A 27,002-nucleotide genomic window follows, 5' to 3' on the forward strand; every position below is an offset into this window, starting at 1 on the left:
CAGGGCAGCCACTGGTGCAAACAGCCTAGAACAAGGCACCCCTTCCTCTGGGCAGATAAAGGTGTGTACCAAGAGCAGATCTTTGGGAGCAAAGCAAGAATTGGATTTTGGCTCCCTCAGCCAGGTTCCCTTGTGCAGTGAACAGCCTGAGACCCCATACATGGCAGCCTTGAGAGGCCCACTCTCCAAATGTCAGGGAACAGACTTAGGCATAAACCACTGAAGTACACAGCTTCTGGCCTTGCTTTTCCCTACCTGTGGAGTTAACAGACATGTAGCAATAGGAATAAGAAATTGCTTACCCTCCTTGCTAGCTCTGTGACTGCCCTTTCTCCTCCTTTCAATTGGAGCTGAGATTGGGTTGACAGTTTCCAACCACGTTATCTGAGGACCTGAACAGGGAGCAGTGGGGCTGGGCAGGGGGGAGAATGATGCTGAAATGAGGAGGAGGCAGTCTGCTGGGTGGTGAGCAGGAGGTGCCGAATTGGGTAAGGACACTGGGAACCCAAGAATGGAACCCCTCTTCCAGGAAATTTGCTAAGGGAATGTGTGTGACCAGCACTCGTTGGGTTCCTGGCATCTCCAGTGCCCCCTCCCAAAACCAAATACAAACCCCAGATATCTGCTCTGCCACCATAAGAAAAATATGCTCTCCCTTGCATGGTTCTTGGTTGTGACTCCGTAGCATAGACAAACCAGATCGATACTGTACCCATGTTAATTTCTTAGTTTCGTTTTGACAAAGGTTCGTGGCTGTGTATGATGTTAACATTAGGGGAAGCCGGGTGAAGGGTAAACAGGAACTCTCTGTACTATCTTTGCAACTCTTCTGGAAAGCTATAATTGCAAAATTAAGAGTTAAAAAACAAAACAGAGTCACATCTTAGCTTGTTCCTAAACGCATTGAGTTTCATTGTGTTCCACTGATGGGATCTCTACCCACCAGGAGCTTTTAGTTTAGTTGATGGGCAGGAAAGTACATCTAAAACCCAAGACAGAAGGTCACCCAGAAGCAAGATTATTAGGTAGTCAATAAACATTGATTAAATACCTGTGATGTGTCGGGTCCCTACTGGGACAGGCTCTGGGGTTGCAGGAGAGACAGAAACTGCCGAAGTCCCTGCCCTCATGGAGCAAAGCTTGAGGGGGAGGAGGGAGAAGGGAGCTAAAAGCTCCATAGGCACCAGAGGGCAGTGAAGCCATCCCCAACGCTCAGGAGGATGCTACGAAGGAGGCAGCCATGTGACAGGCCCAAGAGCTAGACGGCGTCCTATAAGGCATTAATTCTTTCCCAATCACCAGTGTAAGAAATAGTGTCATTACCAGAGAAGGAGTACTAAATTTATTTTTTAAAAGAAGAGTAATAGTTCAAAACACTGGGTTTAACTGTAGAGTTTTAACTTCAGATCACATCGTGGTATAGTAAGCGGGTTTTGAATTAAGAAATGCATGGATATATCACTGCTGTATTTCAGAGTTGGGGGGGATTTCCATCATCAGGAGCGCTGAGCTTTTTGCAGGCTGTGGATATGTGTGTGTGAGTCTCTTTATCTCCCTGTGTGTTGTCCTTGTTCAGGTTCAAAGCGCTCCTCTCCAGCAAGCCGACAAATGACAGCACCTGCATAGAGATCGGCTACGTGAAGTACCCCATCTTTCAGGTGAGCCCTGGCTGTGGCCTGGACTCTGTGCTGGTGGGCGCAGGGCACAGGCGGTTGCCTCTGATCCTCAGCCTGTGGGTTGGCCCCTTGGAGAAGTCCCTGCAATGCGCCGTCAGCCTCCCGAACCCACAGCCCCTCCTCGAACCCCCATTTCATTTCCATCCATTCATCCCCGCAGCATTAACAGAACCAGCGCCTGCTGTGCCTGGCTCAGAGCTGACTAGAGGGGCTCAGAGACTAGAGGGGCGACTGCCAGGAATCTGTCAGTTGCAATACAGTGGTTCCCCCCTTATCCACACGGGATACGTTCCAAGCCCCCCAGTGGATGCCTGAAACCGCAGATAGCATGGAACCCTATGATAACGTTTAACTTATAAATTAGGCAAAGAGATTAACAACAATAACTGATAATAAAACAGAACAATTATAACAATATGCCAACATCACCACTCTCGTGCTTTGGGGCCATTATGAAGTAAAATAAGGATGACTTGAACACAGGCAGCGCAACACCCCCATAGTCGATGTGAGAACCAAGGCGGCTACTAAGTGACTCAGGTGTGTGGCGCAGACCGTATGGAGACACTGGACAAAGGCACGGTTCAGCTCCTGGGTGGGACAGAGCAAGATTCAGCATACTACTCACATGGCGTGAAATTTAAAACTTAGGAACTATTTATTTCTGGAATTTTCCATTTAATATTTTCAGACCTTGGTTGGCTGCGGGTAACTGGAACCGCAGAAGGTGCAACAGAAGATGAGGGAGGACTGCTGTATACTGTATACTGTATACTGTATACTGTGGGGTGCATGAGAAGGGTGAGCCAGCTCACCCTGCCGGCTGTGGCAGCTCACACCAAGGAATGGGGAGGCCACCCAGACAAGGTGTTAGGACCCAAAACACCCAGGGCCAAGGGGAAGTTGTCGACCCAAAGGAAGGTCAGGGCTCAAGAAAGCGAGTTAGAGCATTCCAGGCAAAGAGAACAGCAGTATGATGTCCCAAAACTCTGCCTGAGCCCTGCATGATCAACATAAACAAAGGCACGACAGCAGAAAGTCATGGGGTATGTCTGAGGGAAGGTGACAGCCCAATCAGCTGGGTCTTTAGGAGACTGAAGAGACACGTTGGGACCTTGAACGCCACAGTGCCAGGAAGGATTCTCCCCCCGCCATTGACCTGGGCCCCCTTCCTGCTGCTCAGAGGGCTGCCAGGAAGGCACTGTGCTCTCACACTGGCCCCTACAGCCTGTGGAGGTGCCTGAATTTCCACCATTAGAGACATATTCCTTTGATTGCGATTGAAACTTCAAAATAAAGAACCATGGACAGGAAACTGAGCCTCAGTTTCCCCATTCTTAACATGCTAATTATTATCACCTCTATGTCTTATCTTCTTGCAGAGATTAGAATCTCTTGCAGAAATCAGTAGGACAATGTGAGAAAAGATTCAACTTGGTGTCTGGTGCACTATGGCAATTTTTAAGTGGGTGGCGGTTTTTCTAGCCATCACTGTTTTTCTAAGCCACCTCTCTGCTGAGCACAAGACCCTATGGACTAGGTTACTTTGGACTAAGGGTTGGAGAAAGGATGAAAGAGGCTTCCCCAAACAGGGCCAGCCTGGATGAGCTCCCACGGGGGCGGGGGAAGTAAGTGGGAGGGAGCAGTGAGGAGGCTGGACCCCCACGGTGGGCCTGGGAGTGGGCACACCCCAGACATCCAAGTGCCTTTTCCCCCTTTTCCCAGCCCCTTGCGCCCTTTTCTACTGAGAGCAAAGAGGCCACAGCCCTTTCTTGAATGGCAGCTGCTGGGTTTGAAAATTTCCATGAAAAGTTTTTTGGTTCAGGGTTAGGGAGGGGGAGGGGGATGAAGAAAGGTTTATGGAGCTATGACCGGGGCACTGACCTGAGCTAGCACGTGACTATTATTCCCATTTTTAGCGACAAACCGAGGCCCAGAAAAATGCTGTGCCTGAAGTCTTAGTCCTAGTTAGTGACAGAGCCAGGATTTGAACCCAGTCTGTCGGGTAGCAAAGCCTGGTGACTTTGTTCTAGAATGCCCTTTCTAAGTGGGAATAATGACAATAAGGACAGTTCCCATTTCTTAAGTATTAGCTAGGGGATAAGGCTCTAAGCCAATGGTTCTCAACTTGAGCTGCAAGTTAGAATCACCTGGGGAGCTTTGAAAATTCCTAACACCCAGGCCATTAATCAGACCAAGTAAGGCAGAATCTAGGGGTGGGGTCCCACCAGGTGTCAACATTTTGAAGTCTCGCCTCTCTGCCCCTTATCGCAACGTGCAGCCAAGGTGGAGAGCCTGCGCCCTAAGTTACAGCGTGTCTTGCACGTTAGCAGTTGTCAGAATCACCTGGAAAGGGGTGAGATGCTTGCTAAACACAGACAACTGGTTGAAATGCAGAATCCTGGGCCCCTCGCCCAGAGTTTCTGATTGTATGGGTGTGAGAATTCACATTTCCACCAGGAGCCCAGGTGCTGCTGCTCCAGGGACCCTACTCTGAGAACCACTGCTGCCCACCACCTCACTGGCTCCTTCCAGCCGCCCTGCAAGGCAGCCATTGTCCCCCCTTACGGACCAGGGTGCGCACTCAGGGGAGTGAGTGGCTGAGGTTCAGACCAGGCCTGGTGACTCCCAGAGCTGTTCTTTAACTTCGTCCCTCCTGCGGGCACTTGGGCCCTCCCTAAACTCACCCAGCCCTCAGGAAAGAATCTTCCAGCCCATTAGAGTTTGGAGCATGAGCTGGATGCTGGAAAATGCTGGCTCCCCCAGCTCTGGGTGCTCGTGAAGGGGGCACTTATGCCATTAAGCCCAGGACTAAGGGGGAGGTTCCCGTAATAGAACTTGGCTCGCCGTCGGGACTCAGCACAAGTCTGCCGCTCGGCTTCACTGAGCCAGAGACCTACAGGGGAAGGGCGGCCTCCAAGAATCCGAGGCCTGTAATTGCTTTTGACTGGGGAAGGTTTCCTGGCCACATTAGCCTCAAGTTACTGTAATGGGAAGGGACGATTTAATAGGCCCTGGGGACTTTCCCGTGTGCCTGCCCCTTCCCCATAAAAGAAGAAAAGCCTCATTTGTGGCTTGAAATAGGCCAAGGAGGGCTGAGCACGACCCAGATGGAGGCTCCCAGGGGCCTGCTCACTTGCATCCATGCTGACAGAGGCATTTTAGTAAATGAGCCTGCCTTGGGTTTCCGCCCCCAAGTTCATTTAACGTCACATGCAGGCAAAAGCCGGACGCAGCTGGGGCTGCACCTGGACGCGGGGGCCTCCGTGAGGCTGTGGCGCCATTTGAGTCCCTGCTTCACGCACGTTGGCAGCTGCCAAGAAAAACAACGCTGTGAAAGGCCTGATGAGGGTCTGCGTCACTCCCTTGCAGAAGGGCTTGTGCCGGCAGAGTCTGAAGGTGGCATAGGACAGCCCAATTTCAATTCCATTAGCCCCGGGATCCCCCTCCGCTGAGGAGCAGCATTTGCCCAACCTGGAATAAATGAGACGAGGCGACAAGAAGTGCTCTGTCAGTGGAGAGGCCCAGAGCTCAGGGCAGTCATTATTATGGTTCTTGTTGTTGCCATTATTGGTTTGGCCTTTATAAATGAGAGGTGACTAGAGGAATAAATTGATTTTTTTTATAAACGGGTTTTAATAAGGACAATATCCCAGCATCTGCTGACTTGGTATTTCAAATGCTTACGACCCATCAGGGCGAGAGAGGGGAGGGTAACCCAAGCTGTGTTACTTCACAAAGCCACGGCGGCGGCCACCATCAGCGCTCCACCGTCTCTGCAACGGCCAGGTGGTCACCAAAGCCCAGAGTCGGTACATGGGAGACTCAAACACAAAAGAGGGAGGGGAGGATCCCTCTTACGTCAGACGTGTGCATCCTGCACGCTGTTCGCTTGCTGTGTGCCGGGCACCGTGCTAGGCACCAGGACACGGCAATGGGCAAGGCCCAGTCTGTGCCCTCACACCCCAGTGAGAAATAACCCTGCAGTCCTGGTGCCCGGCAAGACACAGGGTGGAGAGCAGCGAGGAGATCTCAGGAGACTTCCCGGTGGAGGTGACCACTGAGCTAGATCCAGAGGAGGGGGACTGAGCTCAAAAGACAGAGAAGGGGAGGGCATCGTAGCAGAGGGAACAGTGTGGGCAAAAGCTTGGGGCCAGAAGAGAGGGTGGGAAGTTCTGACACAGGTGAGTGGTTGGGAGCGGTCAGAGCATAAAAGGCAGGGACGATCAGGTTGAGGAGGAGGGAAGGGCAGAGGGCAGATGAGATCCAAGAAAGGAAATTGATACACAAAAATCCATAGCAGCAATCTTCATAATGGCCCCAAAGTGGAAACAACCCAAATTTCCATCCACTGATGAATGGGTATACAAAATGCGGTGTATCCAGACAATGGGATGTTGTTCAGCTGTGAAAAAGAGTGAATATCCATGCCTGGGACAACAGGGAAAAACCTCGAAGCATCATGCTAAGTAAAAGAAGCCGGACACAAAAGAGCATATGGTGTACGATTCCATTTATACGAAATGTCCACAATAGGCAAACCCTGGCGGTTGTCAGGGGCTGGCGGGTGGGGGGGATGGAGCTGACTGCTAATGGGTACAGAGTTTCTGTGGGGGGCAGCGTTGAAAATGCTGTAAAATTAGATGGTGGTGATGGTTGCACCACATTGTGAATATGCTAAAAACCACTGTGTGGCGCACTTTACGTAGGTGCATTGAGACCAGTCGCCAAGGGTCTCGAACGGCCTGGGCGAGAAAGTGGCAGCATCTAGCAGAAGCATACTGAAAAAAGATTTTTCAACCTCAGAGAAAATTAAAGAGCTAACACTTAGTGCTTGCCACGTGCTAGGCTCTGCTGGGCCTGTTACATGTCATAACTCATGTAATCCTCTTCATAACCCCATGAGGATTAAGCCCACTTTGATGAAACTGAGATAAGTAGAGCCTAACTTAATCCGGTCACCCAGCTTTTAAGTGGCAGAGCGAGATAAGAAAGTCAGGCAGCCCAACTCCAGCGTCATTGCTCTTAGCCGCTGTCCTGTGTTGGTCACAGACTGTCAGAGCCTGAAGGAACCACAGAGAGCAGCCCAGTCCAAGCTTGTCATGTTACAAGTGCCCAAAAGGGGATGTAACCAACCAGTCTCCAGGTTTAGCCAACACAGCTGCCTTAGAGCCAGGGAGGCAAAGTAGGGACATGACGATGGGGACTGGAGGAGGCTGGGACAAATTGAAGAGTGCACTCACCACCTAAAAAATTCACACTCAGTTGTCATGGGAGGTGGTGACAGCAAACTCAGTCACATCCACGGACCTCGTTCCCTTCGAGGGACACCAGTTTGCAAAGCTCTGGAACTTAGCACACCATTCAGACATCGTGAGTCACATGAACAAAGAACAGCCTGGCTGGGACCATCCACATTATTAGTGAAGCACGGAAACCCTGGACTCCTGATGGCTTCATCTTGGACCTTGTCCGGCTGTAATAGGAGCAGGTGATCTCTGGTATCCCAGAGTCACCCTCTGGGACTTCAGCAAGAGCCTTTGAGTCGAGCCGGGCCATGTTCCCAGGGAATGACCTCCTGGTGTGGGTTCTTTGAGCCGTGCCACCTGTGCAGCAGTTCTGGACAGCACGACCAGGCTGGGAGGTGGGATCGCAACCCATAATTACCATCCATAGGTGGGGAAAATCATCATGAGGAGCAGAAGTTAGGATTGTTTAATTTGGCCCTGGGGATGGACGTGGAACCAGGGACTAGAAGCCACAGGGAGACAAATTTCAGCATGTTCTCAGGACAGACTGGCCGATGAGGCTGTTCACAATGGAACTTCTCTCCCTAAGGCAGTGAGCTCTGGGTCACTGGTGGTGGTTAGATGGACACGGGCAACCACTCATAATGATGTCTGGAGGTCTCAAGAAGTAGCATCATATCTGAGCATGGTGGTGCACACCTGCAGTCCCAGCTACTCGGGAGGCTGAGGCAGGAGGATCCCTTGAGCCCAGGAGTTTCTGAGGCTGCAGTGAGCTGATGACGCCACTGCACTCTAGCCCAGGCAACAGAGCAAGAGATCTTGTCTCAAAAGAAAGAAAAAAAAAAAAAAAAAAACCTAGCCTGAATTGACATGTCCACTGATGGCTTTAAGATGACTGTGTTTGTGCCACTGACACTCTTCGATGTGTCCTTTCTTCCAGCTGGTCATGCAGTACCTCTACTATGGTGGCCCAGAGTCACTGCTCATTAAAAACAACGAGATAATGGAGGTAAGGAATCCGTCACGCCATGGGCCTGTCACGGCTCCCCTTGGGTGCATGGCACCTCTGCAGTCAGGTCACCATGCATCAGTGGTGTCTGGAAGGACTTGTGCTGGGTTTTCATTTGGCTGAGGGTTTGGGGCTCTTGTTCCTTCCTGACTGCTCAGTCCTCCCACATGGGAAGGGCCTTTCATCAGAGCCCCTCCCTGGAAGAATGGGGGTGCTAGTGCACTCGCCTAAACCTTTCCATAGCCACTGAGTGAAACTGGCATTGGGGGGCAGGAAATGTACTGGAAAGTCTGAGGCTAGCTTTAGCTCTGTGCGCGGCTGGGGTTCTACTGGTGTTACCAGGAAATATCCCAGGTGATTTCTTCTCCCGTGTCATTTATAAAAGAATTATATCCCCTACAAACATTCCTCCAATCACAAGGCTGTCCATTCTTCCAAGACTCAGAAACCAAGGGCAGAGGCACCCAGCCTTCCTCCGGTTGACCATCCTTTGGGCGTGCAGCACGCCCCTGCCCACACCTGCCTCCTCCTCTCTCCCCCACACCCTCCCTGTCCCCCTCACATAATCCAGCCAGTTCCAGCCTCCCCTGACCAGGAGCCTGGCCTCTGCTCCCTTCTGTGCAAGGCCACGATTTCCCCTGCTCCCCTCCAGAGTGGAACTCTTTTCAGTTTTCCTATTCAAAACTGGGAGCTTTGAACCAGAAGCCAAAATTCACCCCAGGAATCCTCAGCTGTCTGAAGTCCAAGGTGCCCGGCTGACGAGAGATGTCAGGACATGATCAACTGTCCGGCAGGTGACCCCACGCCGTGGTTCAAGCGTGGACTCTGGGCCAGACTGGGTTTAAATCCAGGCTCTACCATTTCTGAGCTATGTGACCCTGGACAAGTGATTTAACTTCTCTGAGCCTCAGTTTCCTCGCCTATAAAATGGAGATAATATGTACCTCATTGGGTTTCTGAGAGGATTTTAGAAGTTCTATGCTTGGAACAGTGCCTGGCGCACAGTGAGTACCATGAGGGCTGTGTGTCCTTTGCGTGGCCCAGTTGTCCCGTTCTTACTCTGTGAAACCTGTGGTCACTGCCCCCCACCCCCAGTACACGTACACACACAGTCACTGACTTTTTAAAACGACTTTAGGCCGGTCCAAGTACATGGATATTTACAACTGATTGATCACAACCAGTTACAGATTCTTAGTTCCTTCCCTACTCCCGCTGCTTCTGTTGACTGACAACAAAAACCAAAATAATTTAAATTATTTTAAAATTGTAATAATGGATGTGTGTTGAAACCACGTAAACCACACAGAAGGGCTTGTCAGCCAAAGCAGCGCCCCAGCCCCTCCCTGCTCCCCCAAAGGCAGAGCTTTGAACTCTTGCTCTCAGCTCTTCTTCCCTCCCCAAAGCCTGTCACGCCCTCCGCACATCCGCTGAGGCTCTGCCGCGTGGCCCTGTGCGCAGGGATGCGGCAGAGATGGAAAGGGACGAGGATCCCTGCCCTCCCGGACTCCAGCGAGGAGGCAGCCACGAGAGACGGGGTGGAGGGAGCTGCGGGGCGGGTGGTCCGGAGGCTCCTCTGAGGAGGCGACGTCTGAGCGGAGCCCTGGACAGCGGAGGACGTGAGCCAGGTCCATGTCCACCTTGCTAATGATAGACTCTTGTTTTCACCCGTATTTCTGGACATAATTTTGGGCATTTGGGGTTTGCCCTTCCGCTGTGATAGGTGTGAATCTGGTGCACTTGGCCCCTCCTGTCCCCCATCCTCCCCCACAGTGGAGTCCCATCGTTGTCCCATTCCTCTAGTGTCACCTTTGTGCTTTATTTCCCGTGCCCTCACCTGTGACGCCGCTGTGGCAGAGGAGGGTTTTCTCACCCCTGTACTTTCATGCTGTTCGCCCCTTTCCGTCCACCTCCCCACCCCTGACGGACTCTTTTTATGGTTTATAGCTTCTGTCTGCCGCCAAGTTCTTCCAGCTGGAGGCTTTGCAGCGACACTGTGAGATCATCTGCGCCAAAAGCATCAACACCGACAACTGCGTGGATATTTACAACCACGCCAAGGTACTCGGCCCGTTCGCGCCTCGCGGCACACGCAGGGGCGCCGGAGGGGGTGCGTGGGGCCTTGGCAAACACCAGTCGGGCTCGGAGGCTGCCCCTGTTGGCTCAGGGCTGAGCCGCTGGACTCTTCCAAAAACTGCTTCTTGCTCTAGAAGAGAGGCCTTCCTTCTCCCTCCTCTCTAGAATACAGGGAAAGTAGGAACCCGGAAGCTTTGAAAGCAGAGTTGTTCTCAGACTCCGATCTCACTGCAGACTCTGATCCCGCAGGCCTGGGCTGGGCCCTGGGTTCTGCTTTTCTAACAAGCCCCTGGGTGATGTCTCTGCTGCTGGTCTAAGCGACACCCTCTAAGGCTCTAAAACACTGTTCTCCAATCCAGCAGCATCAGCATCGTTGGAAACTTGTCAGAAATGTAAATTTTCCGGCCCTACTGCAGACCTGCTGACTCAGAACCTCAGGGGGCCCAGCCATCTGTGGCTCCCCACGCCCTCCAGCTGATTCCGATGCTGCTCAAGGGCGAGAACCACTATTCTAGAATTGTCCTCCGTGCGGGCTGCACATTAGAATCACCTGGGCACTCACTCAAAATCCCCACACCTGGGACCTATCACGGACCCATTAAATCAACCTCTGGAAATGGAGCCGGGGAAAGGTAATTCTCCAAGCTTCCCAGGTGATGCTCAGAGATGGCCAAGGCTGAGGACAGGCTGTCAGCACTGGAGGAGTCCTTGGAGTCCACTTCGGAGGACCCAGCACCTGGCTGCTAGTCACAATCACCTGGGGAGCTTCCTAAATGCCCAAGCAGCCCCCACACCCCCGACGACCCAGCAGCACCCTTGCGGGGAGCCCCGAGATCTGTATTCATAACAAGCTCCCAGAGTGACATCAGCCCCGAGGCCAATCTTCAGGCCGGTTTGGGAACCACTGATTTCATCCAATTCATTTCACAAGTGGGAGACTGGGCCCGAGAGAAGTAGAATAATTTGTCCAGTTTCCACTTCATTTTGCTTCATGTGTGAGCACAGGGGGATTGACAAGTCTAGGAAGAAACAGCAAAACTAGTTAAGATGAGGAGTTGGTTCAAAACAAATTTCCTTCCTTTGTATAACCGGTGCTCAGTGCTCATGCCTCCCATGTCCCCAGCTCGCTACAGTGACAGCTGATGTTCTCATGCTCCTCATGAACAGACAGCTGTGAGATGTTATTTGCTTGTTTTACGCCAGCATTCAGTGAGCCCTTTTAACGCACAGGTACCTGTGCTAAGAGCCTTGTTGCATCTTCTTTTTAATCCTCACCACAACCCTTTTACGGAAATTCTATCATGAGTCCCATGTCATAATAAGGAAACAGAGGCACAGAGAGGCGAAGTAACTTGCTTAAGGTTACACAGCCAGAAAAGAGATTTTTTTCCTATTATGATAAAATATGCATAACATCGAATTTTCCACTTTAACCATTTCTAAGTCTACAGTTCAGTGGCATTAAATACATTCACGTTGCTGTGCAACTATCACTTCCATCATCGTCAGAATTTTTCATCTTCCCTAATTGAAACTCTGTACCCTTTAAACACTAACTCCGCATCCCCACACCCCACCTCTCCGACCCTGGCGACCACTATTCTACTTCCTGTCTCTATGAATTTGGCTACCCTAGGGACCTAACGCAAGTGGGATCATACGATAGTTGTCCTTTAGTGACTGGCTTGTTTCACTCAGCATGTTTTCAAGGTTCATCCATGTTGTCGCATGTGTCAGAATGTCCTTCCTTTTTAGGGCTGAGTAATATTCCATTGTATGTATGGGCCATATTTTGTATATCCGTCCATCAATGGACACTTGAGTACACCATTTTTACACACATGGGTATACAAAATCTGTTCAAGTCACAGCTTTCAATTCTTTGGGGCATCTTCCCAGATGTGTACTATTGAGATTTCATGTCTCGCTCCAAAGCACAGGTTCTTAACCCTGTGTTCACTGTCTGGCCTATTAAGTGTTTGAAATATTTTCCATCATCCTTGATACTCAAAAAAGGTTTTCTGATTAGGCATCAGTATATCAAAAGGTACAGTCAGTCTGCTTTGTACACACACACACACACACACACACACACACGGTGTTGTGGTTAAGTGACGATTATGCCAAAATCTGTTTTATTAGGACACAAGCAACATTTTTACCTTAAACTGATTACTTTGCAGAAGAGCATCCAGGGAAACTCTCCCTGTGCCAGGAAGAGAGCCCGATTAGCCTCGAGGTCCTCTGCCCTCCTTCCTGGCCATGGTCACTCAAATCGTCCCATGAACCTGACATCCCAAGTTGCTTTTCTGTGACCTATCACCTTGGCAGCAAGGCTTGTGTTCCACAAGCTCCTTGGCAGGCAGCTTCTGTGGTGCATCTCATTATTTAATATTGCAGCCAGATGCAACGTGAGCCCCGGCTGGGAATTCAGGCTTAGAACAGCGATGGCAGAGAAACTGCCTCTTTCATTTACATGCCTTTGCAGCCAGGGCCTTGGCTTTTACAAACACCAGCCCCTGCCTTGGCCCTCCAGGCCACATCCTGCAGTGTTTCCAACAGAAATACCTGCGCTTCGTGATAGCAGCGTGGAGGGCGGGCCACTGCTTCCCCTTGCCACGGGCCCTGCAGCCCCGCCTGTGCCCGCATGCCATGTGGATTCCGCTACTGGCAGATTGTGCTACAAATGGAGGCTATTTAGTAAAAGAGTGGAAAAGAAAGAAACCCACACTTGGTTTGGAACCCCAGAAAATACAGGCGTTAAGATGCTAACTGCCACGTTCCAGATGTCAGCAAAGACCCCGGCAACATTACCTCTGTACTACATCTAACCGTTTGACACAGCTGTGCAATTTCACACAGATGCGAAATCCACCTGCCGCATGCACAGCTCAGCCATCTCCTTTTCCTAGTAAAGCTGTCCCAAACTAGTCAGTCGTGAAAAGAGCCCCTAGAGCTTCTGACGGCCCTTTCAGGGTGCCTCTCCACATGAGAAAAAAAGAACAAGCTGGTTCATCAAATTGAATCTCGGCTGATGCAAGAAGCTCAACAGGGCACCGTGATGGAAAGAACACAGGTTTGGAGACCAGGGGATTCGTTCACTAGTGTTTATTGAGCACCCGTTATTTACTAGGAGCTGTATTCATCAGAATATAGTAAGACACTGTTAGCAGTAAGACGTGGTCTCTGGCAGGGATGGGGACCCCGCGGCCTTCTGATTTCAAGATTTTTCTTTTTTAAGCACCAAAGGAGGCAAGAAAAGCTTCATCTTTTCTGCTGCACCCCTTTTACTGAAAGGATGTGTTCTGTAAAATTCAGATTCAGTCAAAAGGCCGCACTTAAGGACCTAGAAGGCCACATGTGACCCTAAGGCTGTGGGTTCCCCACCCCTGGAGGGCAGGGGTCAGCAGACATGTTCTATGAAGGGCCAGATAAATATTCTCAACTTTGCAGACCATATGGTGGCTTCTCTACCTACTCAACTTTGCAGAAAAGCAGTCATAGATGATATCTAAATGAACAGTGTGGCTGTGTTCCAATAAAACTTTATTTACAAAAACAGGTGGTGGGCCGATTTGGCCCGCAGGCCTATCCGAGTTCTGTCAGTAATTAGTGGTGGTGGTGATAGCAGCAAGTGGCTGGTATATTCAATAAATATTACCAACGTAAGTAGTTATTATGCTCATTCCCCACTCACACTAACTTGTGCTGCGTGACACTCATCTATCAAAAAAGTGCCAAGTGTGGTGGGGAGATGCTCACTGTGGCCACAGAGTCAGAGATGAGCGACTCTGAGTCGCAGCTTCCCCACCCGTGCAAGGAGGCCTTATGCTCCGTGACTCTAAGAGCAGGGTTCGTGCTGAAAGCGTGAAAGCATGCCACGAGCTCCGCCACTCCCGGGGCTCTGTGCCTCTGTGTACACTTGGGGGATAACAAGTCTTCTCACTGATAAACTTCATCAAGCTTCCCAGGCCTCTTGGAGGCCACAGAATTACCTCGTGTGTCCCTGTCCTAAATGACACAGCAGAGTATAGTACCCCTCTAGTCCACCCTTTTCATTTTGTAAGTTGGGAGACTGAGGCCCAGAGAAGTGTTGTGACGTGCACAAGGCCACGGAGTAGAGGAACGGACTCCAGCCCTTTGATGGGATGAGCTGCAAAGGCAGACCCCCAGGGTGTGCTACAGCAAAGTGTGGAGTACCGGGGCCCTTTCTGTAGTCAGTCTGCCTTAGCTGGTGTTCGCCATCCGTATATCTGAAGGCATAATCCGAGAGGTACATTTCAGAAGCTTAACCATCTTCCGCTTCCTCTCCACCCTCCACAGTTTCTTGGAGTCACGGAGCTCTCGGCATATTGTGAAGGCTACTTTCTCAAAAACATGATGGTCCTCATCGAAAACGAAGCGTTCAAGCAGCTCCTATATGACAAAAATGGTGAAGGGACGGGCCAGGATGTGCTCCAGGACTTACAGAGGACGTTGGCCATCAGGATTCAGTCCATCCACTTGTCGTCTTCTAAAGGTTCTGTTGTATGAAACGTCCAGTGTAGCGAATGCTTCCCAGGAACTTTCCAGTTCTCCTGCCACGTTGGCTTTACACAAACACGTACCAATTCCACCTGGTGTCTGTTTTTCGCTGGGCCAAGGAGCTGCCTCTACTGCCTCAGCTTCTCTTGAATAAGCAAATTCAGCTCCCACGTGTTCCTGTTGAAAAACAAAGGACATTCCATTGGTCTGCAGATCGGATCAGCTGAGTCCAGAGCTTGAAGGGCAACACGGGGCGACCAAGCTGACCCCTGCTGAAGGCACCCTGGGCTGCCGAACACCCACTGCCGGGACCACTCTTGACTGGATGGACGGAGGCCTAACGGTCACTCCAATTCCAGGTTGACAGTCGAGGAACTTAACTGTCCCGACCCCGAAGAGCATTGCATTACACACTAAGGACCTTGGTAGCTGCAGTTCAGCGAGCGTCAACCATGGTTGCAAACTGGTGAGGCTGTGACCCGCAACGAGGAAATAATTTGGCAAATTTTTAGGGGTGGGAACTTTTTAAAATGTTCATAAAAAAAAAAACAAAAAACAAACAGGGCAGTCTTGTAGTTTAAACTATATTTCTAAAAGCTTAACAGTTCATTTTCAACTAAATTGTGTTTAGGGATCTGTGTTTTGAGGTTTTCTTTTCTTTCTTTCTTTTTTTTTTTTTTTTTTTAACAGTAAGTCGCAGGTCCACGCTGTGTAAACATGCATCTGACAAGATACTGCTGATATTCTATACAAGGGGAAATAATCTTGCCTTAGTGATCATGGTTACACAAAAGAGGTGCACTGCCAATAAGTATCTCTAATTTAGTAGTTGAAAACAACCTGCATGCCAATCGTGGTTTCGGGGTGAAATAAAACACCCCCACATAACCAAACATGCATTTGCATGGGCCCGAACCTGTGAAACGTTACGTTTGTGCTTCATTTCTGCCAAGGTAAAAATGTTCCATTACTTCTTGCTAAAAGTCCATTTGGTGAAACCGACATATCCATTTCTTCTAATTACGGATGATTCTGGGATGCTTTTGCAGAAATGTGTTCATAGATGATGCCGGAAGGGGGGTTGGGGGGAGCACGTCAGAGAATTTACTATTAACGCCAGAGTTTTCTCTGTATTCTCAGAAGATGTTAATAGTTTGTTACTAGACAGAGAGTATGACTATGTTAGATTATTTTTAGAAACGAAACATGTATGATAGGATGGATTCTTTCTGTATTCAGAGAGTGTACAGTATAGGGTTATTATAATGAAAGTTTATATCAACAGGGTTCCGTTGGCTCTGCCATATATTATTAGCAAAAGAGATTGGTGAAGTGCCACGATATTCCAAATAATTTTTCAGTTGCGGCCTATTTTCTTGTCCTTTCATTTGAAACCTAGATACATGCAGTAAAAACTAGGAGAATGACTTTTATCCTTGGGGATGGCCAAGTTTTGTTGACAAACCTATTTCCTAGCATGCCTTCAGGAAGTTGTGCCAGACCCTAGGTTCTAAAGGAGCTGCTGTTCTTCTGTCACACTTGCTCCCTGAGCCGTTGTTCAGAGGACTGATGTCACGTGGATTCATGGCTGTGGCCCGTGCAGCACCTGGGCTGTGTCTGTCTATAGTATTGGCGCCTCTGCAATGCCGATACCCAAGGCCTGTCTTCCACGTGGTCATTTGCAAACCTTCCCCAGCTCCTACCATCGAATGAGGAAGGAAAAGAAACTGCCTGCAGAGGAGTCCGCATTCCAGACACACAGTCCATGCGTCGTGGCTGTCGTCTGCCTCCTCCCTCCTCCGGATGCTCAGAGATGCTGCGCGGATGTTCCCTCAACCTCAGCAGACTCCCTGTGAATGTCTATTGCTAGTTCAGGACCTCCAGGCATTGATTTGTACAGTGGCAACTCCCAACAGGGCTTCTGTTATAGTTTGGTGTGCTTTCTCTGTCATTAAAAGAAACGATTTTCCCAAGCCGCGCATCGTTTGTATGGTGTGAGTGCGTGCTTTACCCAACGTTCAAGCCTGAGAACCTCACTCATCTAAGAGATTGGAAAATATGGCCCCGCAGAAAAAGTCAAGGGAAATGAAGACACTAGATTTAAAAAAGTAGGTGTTCCTGTTGTCGGCCACGTGGCAGGGGGCTGACCCAGCTGTGGTCCCCAGGACTGCGTACTCTCCCGGGCAGTGCCCTCAGACTCCCTTCCCATCCAGCAGGGGAACTACAGGTGTTGTCACTGTCACCAGCGCCCCTGCCTTAGTACCTACTGCCTGCTGCAGCCAACTCGCCTGCAGAGGGTGGAGTTCTGGCTACCATTCGTGTGCCTTGATGACGCTTTTTGAGAGTGGGGGGATGAATAAGACGCCTTATTTCCACATGGTGTGCCCCCGCCAAGGGCCAGCACCAGCTGATGCTAGTGGAGGGTGTCAGCATTCTGGCAGGGGGTGGGGGGTCAGCGAGGAACAAGCAACTCTCTTCTTGGTGTCATCATCACTGAGGTCAAACCAAGTCCCCAGCTGGTCTGCTCCGACCCGGCCTGCCTCCAGCCCAGGCCTGTGTGGGGATGAATGCCCCTGGCTAGTCCACGAGGGGCTACAAGAAGCTAGGAGTAGGGAGATGCTCACATCACCCACCTCCCGGGAGTGCTCACCACTGTTTAGCAATCTGGGTCTGTTTCTTCTTTAAGAAGCAACCAAGTGCCAGGGGCCAGAACTCTGGGTCAGGCCAGAACAGAAGGTCGGTTTATTTTTGACTATGTGGCCCTCTGTGTAGCCTCAGGGCGAGTAGGCATTTGGTTTATGCCGTTTAGGAAGATAAAGCGTATACTGCCACATTGGCCTTTCGCTTGCCTGGCAGGCGTCTTTGTCATTCAGGACTCAGCAAAGCCTGTACCAGGGCCCCTCAGCATCTGGGGAGGAGGGGGCCGGCCTGCCTGCCACAGGGTCCCCTCCACCCCTTCCATTTGCCATGGGACACTGGAAGGAGCGTGTACCTGCAGCTGCCCCGGCAAACACAAAGGCCCCGACTTAGCTTCCGTGCCCACCCGCATGTCGTCGATTTTCCATGTACCATACCTGAATGTCATGCATTCTCCTCAGGAGAAGAATCTTCCACCCACATGGAGATCAGGGTAAGCTCCCGGCCAGGGGGGCCCAAGCAGAACCCCAAAGACAGTACAGCCGGACATCAGGGCAGAGTTGGAGGAGGACCTCTGGGGTCTTTTCCCCCTGAGATTGTGCAGTTCTGCTTCTCTCTGTGTTCCCTGTCCTGGGATTCTGCTTTGGGATCTCACACTGTTTCTTCCTGTCAAGGCCCAGGCAAAAAGTGCTGCCCTACCTGGGTGTTGTCACATCGGGCCTCTTTGATCACACGGTGTTTTGCTAACATCAGGCTGGGTGGATAAAGGGTTCTTTGAGAAAATCTGTTTCACCAGTCCCGGGTTCTCCGGCTTCAGAATTCAGTGCTCACCTCCCTCCATGCCCACCTTGCACTTGCCACCTGGATCACAGACGAATGACGGTCGCAGAAGTGGTCACATCCTACCACTAACTCCCTTTCTGCCTGTCCCTGCGCAGCCAGCCTCCAATGCTAGCCGTCATTTCCTGGGTTCCATTCAGGGAGACATTCACTGAGGACCTACTGCTCACTGAGCTTCGGACTCTAATGGAGACCCCTGTTCCAACCAGATTCAGACCCTGAGTAGCTCTGGGACACGGGACAAGTTACCCAGGCTACGTAGTTTCATTTTCCTCTTTGGAAAAATTGGGTTTAACTATAACCGGTTAATAGGGTTGTTGGGAGGATTAAAGGAGATGCTTTGTACGGGCCCCACAGTATCAGTAGCAGAGAAAAGGCATTTCTAAATCTTTAGGACTGAACAAACGGAAGGAGAAAGGGACAATTCATACAAGGAAAGGAAGGGTAATGATTTTGTCCTTCATTTTTAAAACTTTCTACTACAGCGATTCCCATGGTGGTTTGTGATTCTCTAGGGTTTTGCTACTTATTCCAAGGGGTGTGGGGAAATTCCCCCAAAACTGAGCTCTTTTGCAATTCTCGTTCCTGGTATGGTGCCTCACACAAACTCAGCAGTCAGGAAATGTTTAGCCGGGCACGGTGGCTCATGCCTATAATCCTAGCACTTTGGGGGGCCGAGGTGGGAGGATTGCTTGAGGACAGGAGTTTGAGACCAGCCTGAGCAAGATGGTGAGACCCTGTCTCTACAAAAAGTAGAAAGAATTAGCCAGGTGAGGTAGCTTGCACCTGTAGTCCCAGCTATTCAGGAGGCTGAGGCAGGAGGACCACTTGAGCCCAGGAGTTTGAGGCTGCAGTGAGCTATGATGTGCCACTGCACTCTAGCCTGGGCGACAGAGGGAGACCCTGTCTCAAAACAAAAAAAAAAGAAGAAGAAAAAAAAAAATGTTTAAGTCAATGGAAGCTAAATTGACCTAGATTTCCTTTCATATAAATATGATATGTCCTAAATATTAGAGTTGCAGGGATTAGCTCTTCCAAATTCCTTGTCTACTCAGGCACATGAGACACACATGGTGTGTGCCTAGGGTCCAAGGCCCCAGGGTCCAGAGTCGGTCCAGGGCTTGAGGACCTCGGCTCTGTGGAGAGGGTGAGAGGGTAGCCACAAACCCCCCACGTGATGCAAACTGCTAGATGTTAACTCCAGAAAAATCTGGGACCACTGTCCTCCTCGAGTCAGCAGTGAAGCCCATGTGTCCTTTGCTGCCATTTGAGCGTGTGAACACTCGTCCCCCTGCCTCCACGGAGAAGTCTCCCTGGTGGAACTTCACGTCACCTCCATTCCTCCAGCCTGGCCAATGCCTTGAATAAAGCAGCACGTGCCTTCGGACAGGGCGATTACAGAAGCTGCTATGATGCCTATTTTTTTTTTTAACCCTCTTTAAAAATAACTCAGCAGATTGTGAACTTCCTGCTGGGTAGAAAAAAAAATAGAACTGATATTCGGCAATCACATTGCGCTTTGGTTCCCGTTACTGATGAGGCAGCCAGATAATGCCCTGGGAAAGGACACATCTCCAAGTTTAGCCCTGAATATGAAAAGATAATCTGTCTGCGTGAATAGGCAATTAAAAGAGATGCCCCCATGTCATTGACACGTTCTTGGGATGGTGCTTTTCAGAGTTAACCTAGGATGAGTTCTGCATTTTAATGCCATCTCAAACCTCTCGGATGAAGAGCCCCAAAGGGAGGAGAGGCTGGTTGGTACCGTAGAGGGGCTTGTGCTGGGCACCACATCTCACCTCGGTCCTGCTTCTGCCACCTGCTGCCTGGGTGACCTTGGCCAGGCCTCTTCTCCATATGGGCCTGTTTCTTCAACTCTGCAATGAGGGTCCTGAGCTGATGTTCTGTGGGCCTAGACTGGGGCACATCACCCTCTCCTTCCTACAGTCAGATATTAGAACCTTGTGGTAACACCAATTAATGTGATAGAACATTCTGGATTGCATCCAGGAGGACTTAGAAAAAGGGACCTCAGTGTACAATGAGGCCTTCAATAAAACAGGCTCCCAGCAAGAAACCAAATAAAAGCCTTACAACAGGGCTCCAGGGCTATTTGATTGTGAAGATTGCATCTCACTAGATCATGACCACGCTCCTTTTTGATTTTTTGCTTTTTTCACTTTTTATTTTGACACAATTACAGATTCACAGGAAGTTGCAAAGATAGTAGCGAGAGGTCCTGTGTACCCTTCACTCAGTTTCCCCCAATGGTGACATCTTGACAACCGCAGTACAGTGTCAAAACCAGGAAACTGACATGGGTACAAAATGTGTGTACAGTTCTACATCTTACCACGTGTAGACTTGTATGACCACCACTGCAATCACTTAAAATTCCCAAGGTGATTTGTGATTCTCTAGGGTTTTGGTACTTATTCTAGGGGTTACTGGGGAGTTCCCCCAAAACCAAGCTGTTCTTGAATTCTGACTCCCAGCACGGTGCCTTACGCAGTCAGTGATTTCCCACACGCTGTCCCTTCTGCTCACCGCCGCCCCTTCCTCCACGTCCTCCATCCCTAACCCCTGGTGACCACTAATCTGTTTTCCATCTCTGTAGGTTTGTCACTTCGAGAATGTTACATAAATGGAACCATGCAGTAAGTGGCCTTTGGAGATTAGCTTGTTTTCACTCAGCGTCATGCCCTCGAGATCCATCCAAGGGTGTTGCAGGTAGCAAGTGTTCCCTTCTGTTGCTGAGTGGTATTCCCTGCCGTCCCTTCTTCTAACCAAATATGTGAGCGTGTCGGGAAGTCCGGCGGTAAGACAGGTTGGCTCCGGCTGTCTGGTGATCGCGGTTAGGAAACAGTTCTGTCTCCTGAGAGCTGGGCTGGAGTTCCTCATCCTGTAGCGCATGTCAAAAGGAACTTCCTGCAGCACTGAGGCAAGACTGTTCCTTGATGTTAGTCCAGCAATTCTGTGTTGATGATGGACCCTGAGGTCCACACTCCCGTCCGGGCTAAATGAGGTTTCAGCTCTGCAGCAGGTCCTCCTGCCATTGACTGACTCCCACACATCCCGCTGACGGCGAAGGGCAGGGCTTCCCTGCACACGCCCTCCGTACACCAGTCACTGAGGATCTTGTTAAAATGATTCAGTGGGGCAGGGGTTGGGCCTGAGGTTCAGCATTTCTAACAAGCACCCAGGTGGTGCCGATGCTGCTGGTCCAGGGACCACACTTTGAGTAGCGAAGGTGTAGAGTCTACAGGTCAGAGACCCATCTCCAACCCTTTCTGCTGCCTGACCCACCTGTGGCTTCTGTCCTGTCACCTGATCTTTCTGGAATCTGAACCTTGAGGGTTATTATGAACCTCTCTTTCTGACCCAGACAGTGAGGACATTTTATCAGTACATCTGAGAAAATCATTTGAAATTATATTTTCAAATTAACCAGGTGTGGTGGTGTGCACCTGTAGTCCCAGCTACTCTGGAGGCTGAGGCAGGAGGATCGCTTGAGCCCAGGAGTTTGAGGCTGCAGGGAGCTATGATGAGGCCACTGCACTCTGACCCATGGAGCGAGACTCGATCTCAAAAAAAATTATATTTTCCTAGTTGGAAGGTTCAAACAGACTGAATTAAGCCTAAGGAATTAGGCTTAATAACCTCATTCAACCTTCACTTTTCCCCTGTCTGTTGTTGGTCTAAATCAAATTTGTTTATTTCACAGGTATTTGCTGATGCTGTAATAAATGTACATTAGGGACCCACCTCTCTGCCGTGGCATTAAGCCTCTCCCCCTTTTGTTTGTCCTTTTTCCTTCAGGGTTGGCAGCAAAAGGAAAGGAAAAGATTCTTGTTTATCTTCAGACTGTGTGATGAGGCTTCTTTCCACTCTCACAGAGGCCCCTTGGGGGTGGTAGGGACCCCCAGGAGGATCCACAAGGAAGGAATCAAAGACAGCTGTCCCTTCCATGCTCACTGTAAAATGCTTTGATAGTGCCGAGGGAGGAGTGAAGGATCTGGTTCAGAACGGCTGCCGGGTGACCTTGAGACTTCTCAGCCATATGCTGTGGGGAACGAGTAGGTGGAGAAGAAAAAGTAGCAGGATTTTATCCATAATTACTCATTATTTTCTTTTCTTGTCAAGGGAATGAGTGCATTGTCAGCACTTCAAAGGACTCACTCTCACACGTTAACTATTTTGCTTAAAAGGAGGGGGAAAGCTCAGATAGTGTTTTCTGTTGAATAAGTCATAAGAAAGTGCATAAAGTCTGATTTTCTAGAAATTCCTTTGGCCAGGGAGTGACTCCCTTCCCCTAAAATGTGAGGGTTTCAGTTGGCCAGTGAATTTAACGTAAGTCACTGTGTGATGTGGTTGCTTAGATGAGTTACTTTACCTCTGGGCTACATTAATAGAAGCGTGGTTGCCAGAATGAGGGAGGTGATGGTTCTCTGTGCATTTGCGTGATCTGTGCTGGAGTTCTGCGTTCAGTTCAGGGCCCGTAGGAATCAAGGCTTCTAGCAGCATGCAACTCTGGCTAATTTAGGAAGAAAGGAGAGTCATTCAAAGATATTAGGGGATTCATACAATTGTTGAGCGGGCTGAAGAAGCCATTAAAGGCAGAGCCTTTAGGAATAACTTACAAACCACGACACAGAACTGGCCTGATGGGGTCATTGCTGCCACTGCTCCCACCAAACACTGCAGAGGCAGAAGTTAATAATGGCAGTTCTGGAATTCCCAGGAACTTGACTTTGGTGACTACTGCTTCCTCCAGCACCAATGCCATTCGTGCATCAGGAACTCAACCTACCCCGAAAAGTTTGACGACGCTGCCTCCACTTGCACTGCATAATGGAAGCTCCCATTTCCGCATGTTCCCTTCAGCACCAAAGTTTCATTTGGGTGCATCCGACTGGCAGGACCTAGGTCATGTGACTGTGGCTTTGCTGCAGGGGAGGCTGGCAGTTTCAGTTCTCACCGCTACATGAGGGAGACAGGAAATGTACTGTGTGATTCCTACAAATATAGAAAGATGATGGGTAACCATGAACATGACGAATGTCCCCTACGCTTGATGAAGGTCACAGAGAAACTGTGGCCTCATCAGAAGGAAGGCATTAGAAGGTGAAAGAACAGCTCAAGGAACTGGGATGTTTGGCCTACAGAAGAGAAGATTTAGGTGATCATCATAGCTGTCTTCAAATAGCAGGAGAGGTTTCATAGATAAGAGGAATGGCTTGTTCAGGATGGCCACAGGGATTAGAGCTGTTCCAATGATGGGCCCTTCTAGGATTCAGATTTCATCTAAGCATAAATAGGAACTCTGAACAGGCACAGAAAAGCCTTCCAAAGATGGCATGAAGGGGTAGTGAGTTCCCCATTATAGGAGGCATTCAAGAAAATGCCACTTAACCCCTTGATAGAGATTCACGAAATAAATGGGGTAGAATTTAAAGGTCCCTTACAACTCAGGGATGTTGTCACTATTGATTTTCTCCTTCTGACATGAATCATCTATTTGGCTTCAGAAAAACGGATATTAATCTTGATATAGCTTATGTACAATACGTAATGACCTTCCAGCCTTCGTTTTTTTGGGCCACTGCTGCATTTTATTAAAGCCTGGCACCCTGTTTATCCTCATCAAGTTAGTGAGGCAGCAGATCGATTCATTATTCTTACTTATCTAATACAGAAGGAAGAGAAATGGTCCACAGAACCAGCCGGGAAGAGAGAAAGTAGCTAGAAGCAATTCAGTCACTGAAAAATGAGACTTCTTTTCATAAAGGGAAAAAAATGGATTTCAGTGAAGTGATCAAGTCAGGAAAGGGCCGTGTTTGAGAGCAGAATGAAATCCAGGCGTGTGAATTTGCACATGTCAACCGCATCTGATACGCATTTTTTAAACTGAACTCATCAGAGAAAAACCACGAGTGCCTGGTGAGTGAGTTCCCCTGTCATCCTCAGTCTTCCTTCCTGCAGGGTGGGAACGACACTGCACTGACGCACAGGAGACAGAGAGGCACTCTTGCAACAATGGCGGGAGGGAGCGCTCTGTGAAAATGCAGTGGGCGTGTTCACTGAGGGCCGTGCAAGCAGCCAGAAGCAAGAGGGAAGCCAGGGATTGTTCGCGCCCTGGAGCTGGCCGCCTCCAATCTTGGTTGGTTAAATCCACCTCCCCGGCGTCGCAGGTCCCCAAAGGCCAGCAGTGGCTCTGTAAGCCATCCAGCCCCGGGGCAGCCTAATGGCGCCACTCACTGCACTGTGGAGTGTGAGGAGTCATCCACTAGTTTGATTCATGAAACTCTTGACAGCCTCGTTCCCTGGAATCCCCAGAGACCCCGGCATTTTGTTCATCTCCTGCTCTAGCTCTTACGTGGGGCATTTGACTGTGTGGCTGTCAGCTGGTTGTCACATTCCATCCAGAGGCAATGGCAACGATGCCTGAGTACCACGCCATGTCACAGATGCTTCCGTGCGACTGAAACATCTTGGACTATTTTCAGGGCACGGAAGGCTGGTGTGTTTCCCATTCCTTTATATGTCGTGTTCCTCTTCATATGCATTTGCCTCAGTCCTCACAATAAATCCTACGTGGTAAGAATTTTCATTCCCATTTTACAGGTAGGGAAGATGAGGTACAGACAGCAAAACTATAAAAAGTGGCGGAGCTGGAATGTGGATCCCCATTGATCTGACCTCTGAGCCTTCCTTTTACGTGCCCCTTCGTTTATAATGCCTCGTCTAAGGAGACAGGACAGAACAGGATGCTACTCTCTTCTCTACTGCTTTAAAAAATATGAGCATTCAGATAACTATTTAGAAGAGGAAGAAAAAGCCATGTGAGCTAAGACAAATGTTAGTCCTGCATGTCTGGGCTGAGCTGTGTGACAAGGTCCACTTCTTCTGGATGTCGTTTGTTGTTGTTGTTGTATTGGTTGGGGGAGACAGAGGTGTTAAGGGTGTAAGGATTCAGACCTCCTGATACTTAATGAGCATTGATTATCACTGGGAACAGAGATGCAGAAGACGGGGTCCCTCAAGGAGCTCCCCAGCACGCAGACACAGCCTAGGAGACTGAGTTGCCAACTCCTGGGGAAAAGTGAGATGGTAGGAGAGGCCAGACCAGCACGGAGGACCCTCCACCCCAGGCCCACCAGCACCTCTGGCAGATGGGCCCAAGGTACTGACTGTCATGTTCCTGCTCGGAAGGGCGCTGGGTCAAACAGCAATGTGACTGGCCCATTTTGCTTCCCTGATGGGAGCACCCACCTCTCCCAACTCAGATTTTTGGCTTTTATTGGGCCAAGGTCTCACTGACCTGGGTGCTCAGCCTCATGGGTAAATAAAGTAATGTGTCTGGGAAGAGTCCCCTAAAGGCTGGTGTCAGGCTGGGTACGGTGGCCCATGCCTATAATTAATCTCAGCATTTTGGGAGGCCAAGGAGGGAGGATCACTTGAGGCCAGGAATTCGAGACCAGCCTGAGGAACATGTCGAGACCCTATCTCTACCAAAACATAGAAAAGTTAGCTGGACATGAGGGTGCACACCTGTAGTCCCAGCTACTTGGGAGGCTGAGGCGGGAGGATCACTTGAGCCCAGGAGTTCAAGATTACAGTGAGCTGTGATCGGGTGACAGAGCGAGACCTCACCTCTAAAACAATAAACAAATAAATAAAAGCTGGTTACACCCCAAATAGCGACTCAGTGATGTGCTTCACTTACCAGGACACACACCCAAGAGGCATCTCCTGGCCTCCTAGTCTCATCTTGTCACCGCAGGGGGTGGTGGAACAGGGTGTGGTTGTGTGACCACAAAGCTGGATTTGATGCCTCTTTCCAGGCCCAGTGAATAATCTGAACTTGAGAAGTTTGGCTCTTAGTCTTTTGTTAGAGATGAGAAAGACTTCAAAGACTCAACTGCTTCTAGAGCTTTCCAAATCAGAAAAGCCCTGCACAGCCTGCTAATGACGCCGCCTTTATGCTCCTGAGGACGAGGACGGAGCATCCAGAGGCCAGGTCCTGCGGAGCAGCAACCGGGCTTCTTATGTTTACTTCCATGGGGAGGACGAGAGATTAATTTGCTTTCTGTTGCTGAGACTGCTATGAAAACGAAAGTTCCTTTTATCTGCAACCTTTCAAAAGCGTTTACTCAAAAGAATAAACTAGCAAAAAACCCTGGAGCTTATGTAGGCATTCTAATCTTTTCACGGTGGTTGAGTTTTTAAAATATGGGCCAGTTTGAGCTGAAACACTGTTTGGCTTGTTCCCATTTCCTACTGTACATACAGTAGCTTCGTCTTCGAGATGCCTGTGTTCTTGGGTAGCAAGAGCACGAGGGCAGATTGAGAAAGCCCAGCACGTGAGGGGTTTTGAGGTTTGGGTTTTATTTTTTTTTTTTTCTTTAGCAAAACCAGGAAATAGGAAGCCAGACACGGAGGCCTGTAAGCCCCAGCTGCTCGGGAGGCGAAGGCGGGTGGCTCAGGAACCAGGAGTGGCCGCCCCGGACCTCACTCATGCTCACTGCTGTTTGCGACTTTGGGCAAGTCAGGAAACTGCTCTGCCACTGTTTCTCCATCTGTATAAGCATGTGTAGCTTTTTCCAAAATAAGTGCTTTACTCCCTCACCTTTCAAAGTGGGGTCCACAGATAGTCGCAGGGCGTCACCAGGAGTTTGTTAGGAGTGCAGAATCTCAGCTCCGACCCAAGACCAGCCACCATGGAATCTGCATTTTAACCAGCACCCCGGGTGGCTGCTGGGTCTGAGAAGCATCTGTCCTCCCAGGTCACCAAAACGTATCAGGCTCTTCTACTCCCCTCTCTCCGAGCAGTTTTCAAAGTGTGCCTGCAGAGACGATCAGCGTTGTTTTATTTATTCAACTGTAATAAGTCATTTTAAGAGCTGTGTTCTCTGAGACATTTTCTGATAGTCATTTGTGCATACTTCTATTACCAATGATTTCCCCCTGACTAAAGGTGTGAGATGTTTT

General features: G+C 49.7%; 1 protein-coding gene across 3 annotated transcripts in view; it reads left to right on the forward strand.

The window, feature by feature from the left end:
* The window catches only part of ABTB3 (ankyrin repeat and BTB domain containing 3), a 288,577-nt gene extending 274,034 nt beyond the window's left edge, over positions 1-14,543 (forward strand). For all 3 annotated transcript variants that reach the window (XM_069490381.1, XM_069490382.1, XM_069490384.1), the window contains 4 exons: positions 1,577-1,658; positions 7,866-7,934; positions 9,882-9,995; positions 14,334-14,543. In XM_069490381.1, the coding sequence (XP_069346482.1) occupies positions 1,577-1,658; positions 7,866-7,934; positions 9,882-9,995; positions 14,334-14,543 (475 nt within the window). The remainder of the gene's footprint in view (positions 1-1,576; positions 1,659-7,865; positions 7,935-9,881; positions 9,996-14,333) is intronic.
* Positions 14,544-27,002: the final 12,459 nt, after the last annotated feature.

Source organism: Eulemur rufifrons, chromosome 16, assembly GCF_041146395.1.
Source record: "Eulemur rufifrons isolate Redbay chromosome 16, OSU_ERuf_1, whole genome shotgun sequence".
Lineage (NCBI taxonomy): Eukaryota > Metazoa > Chordata > Mammalia > Primates > Lemuridae > Eulemur > Eulemur rufifrons.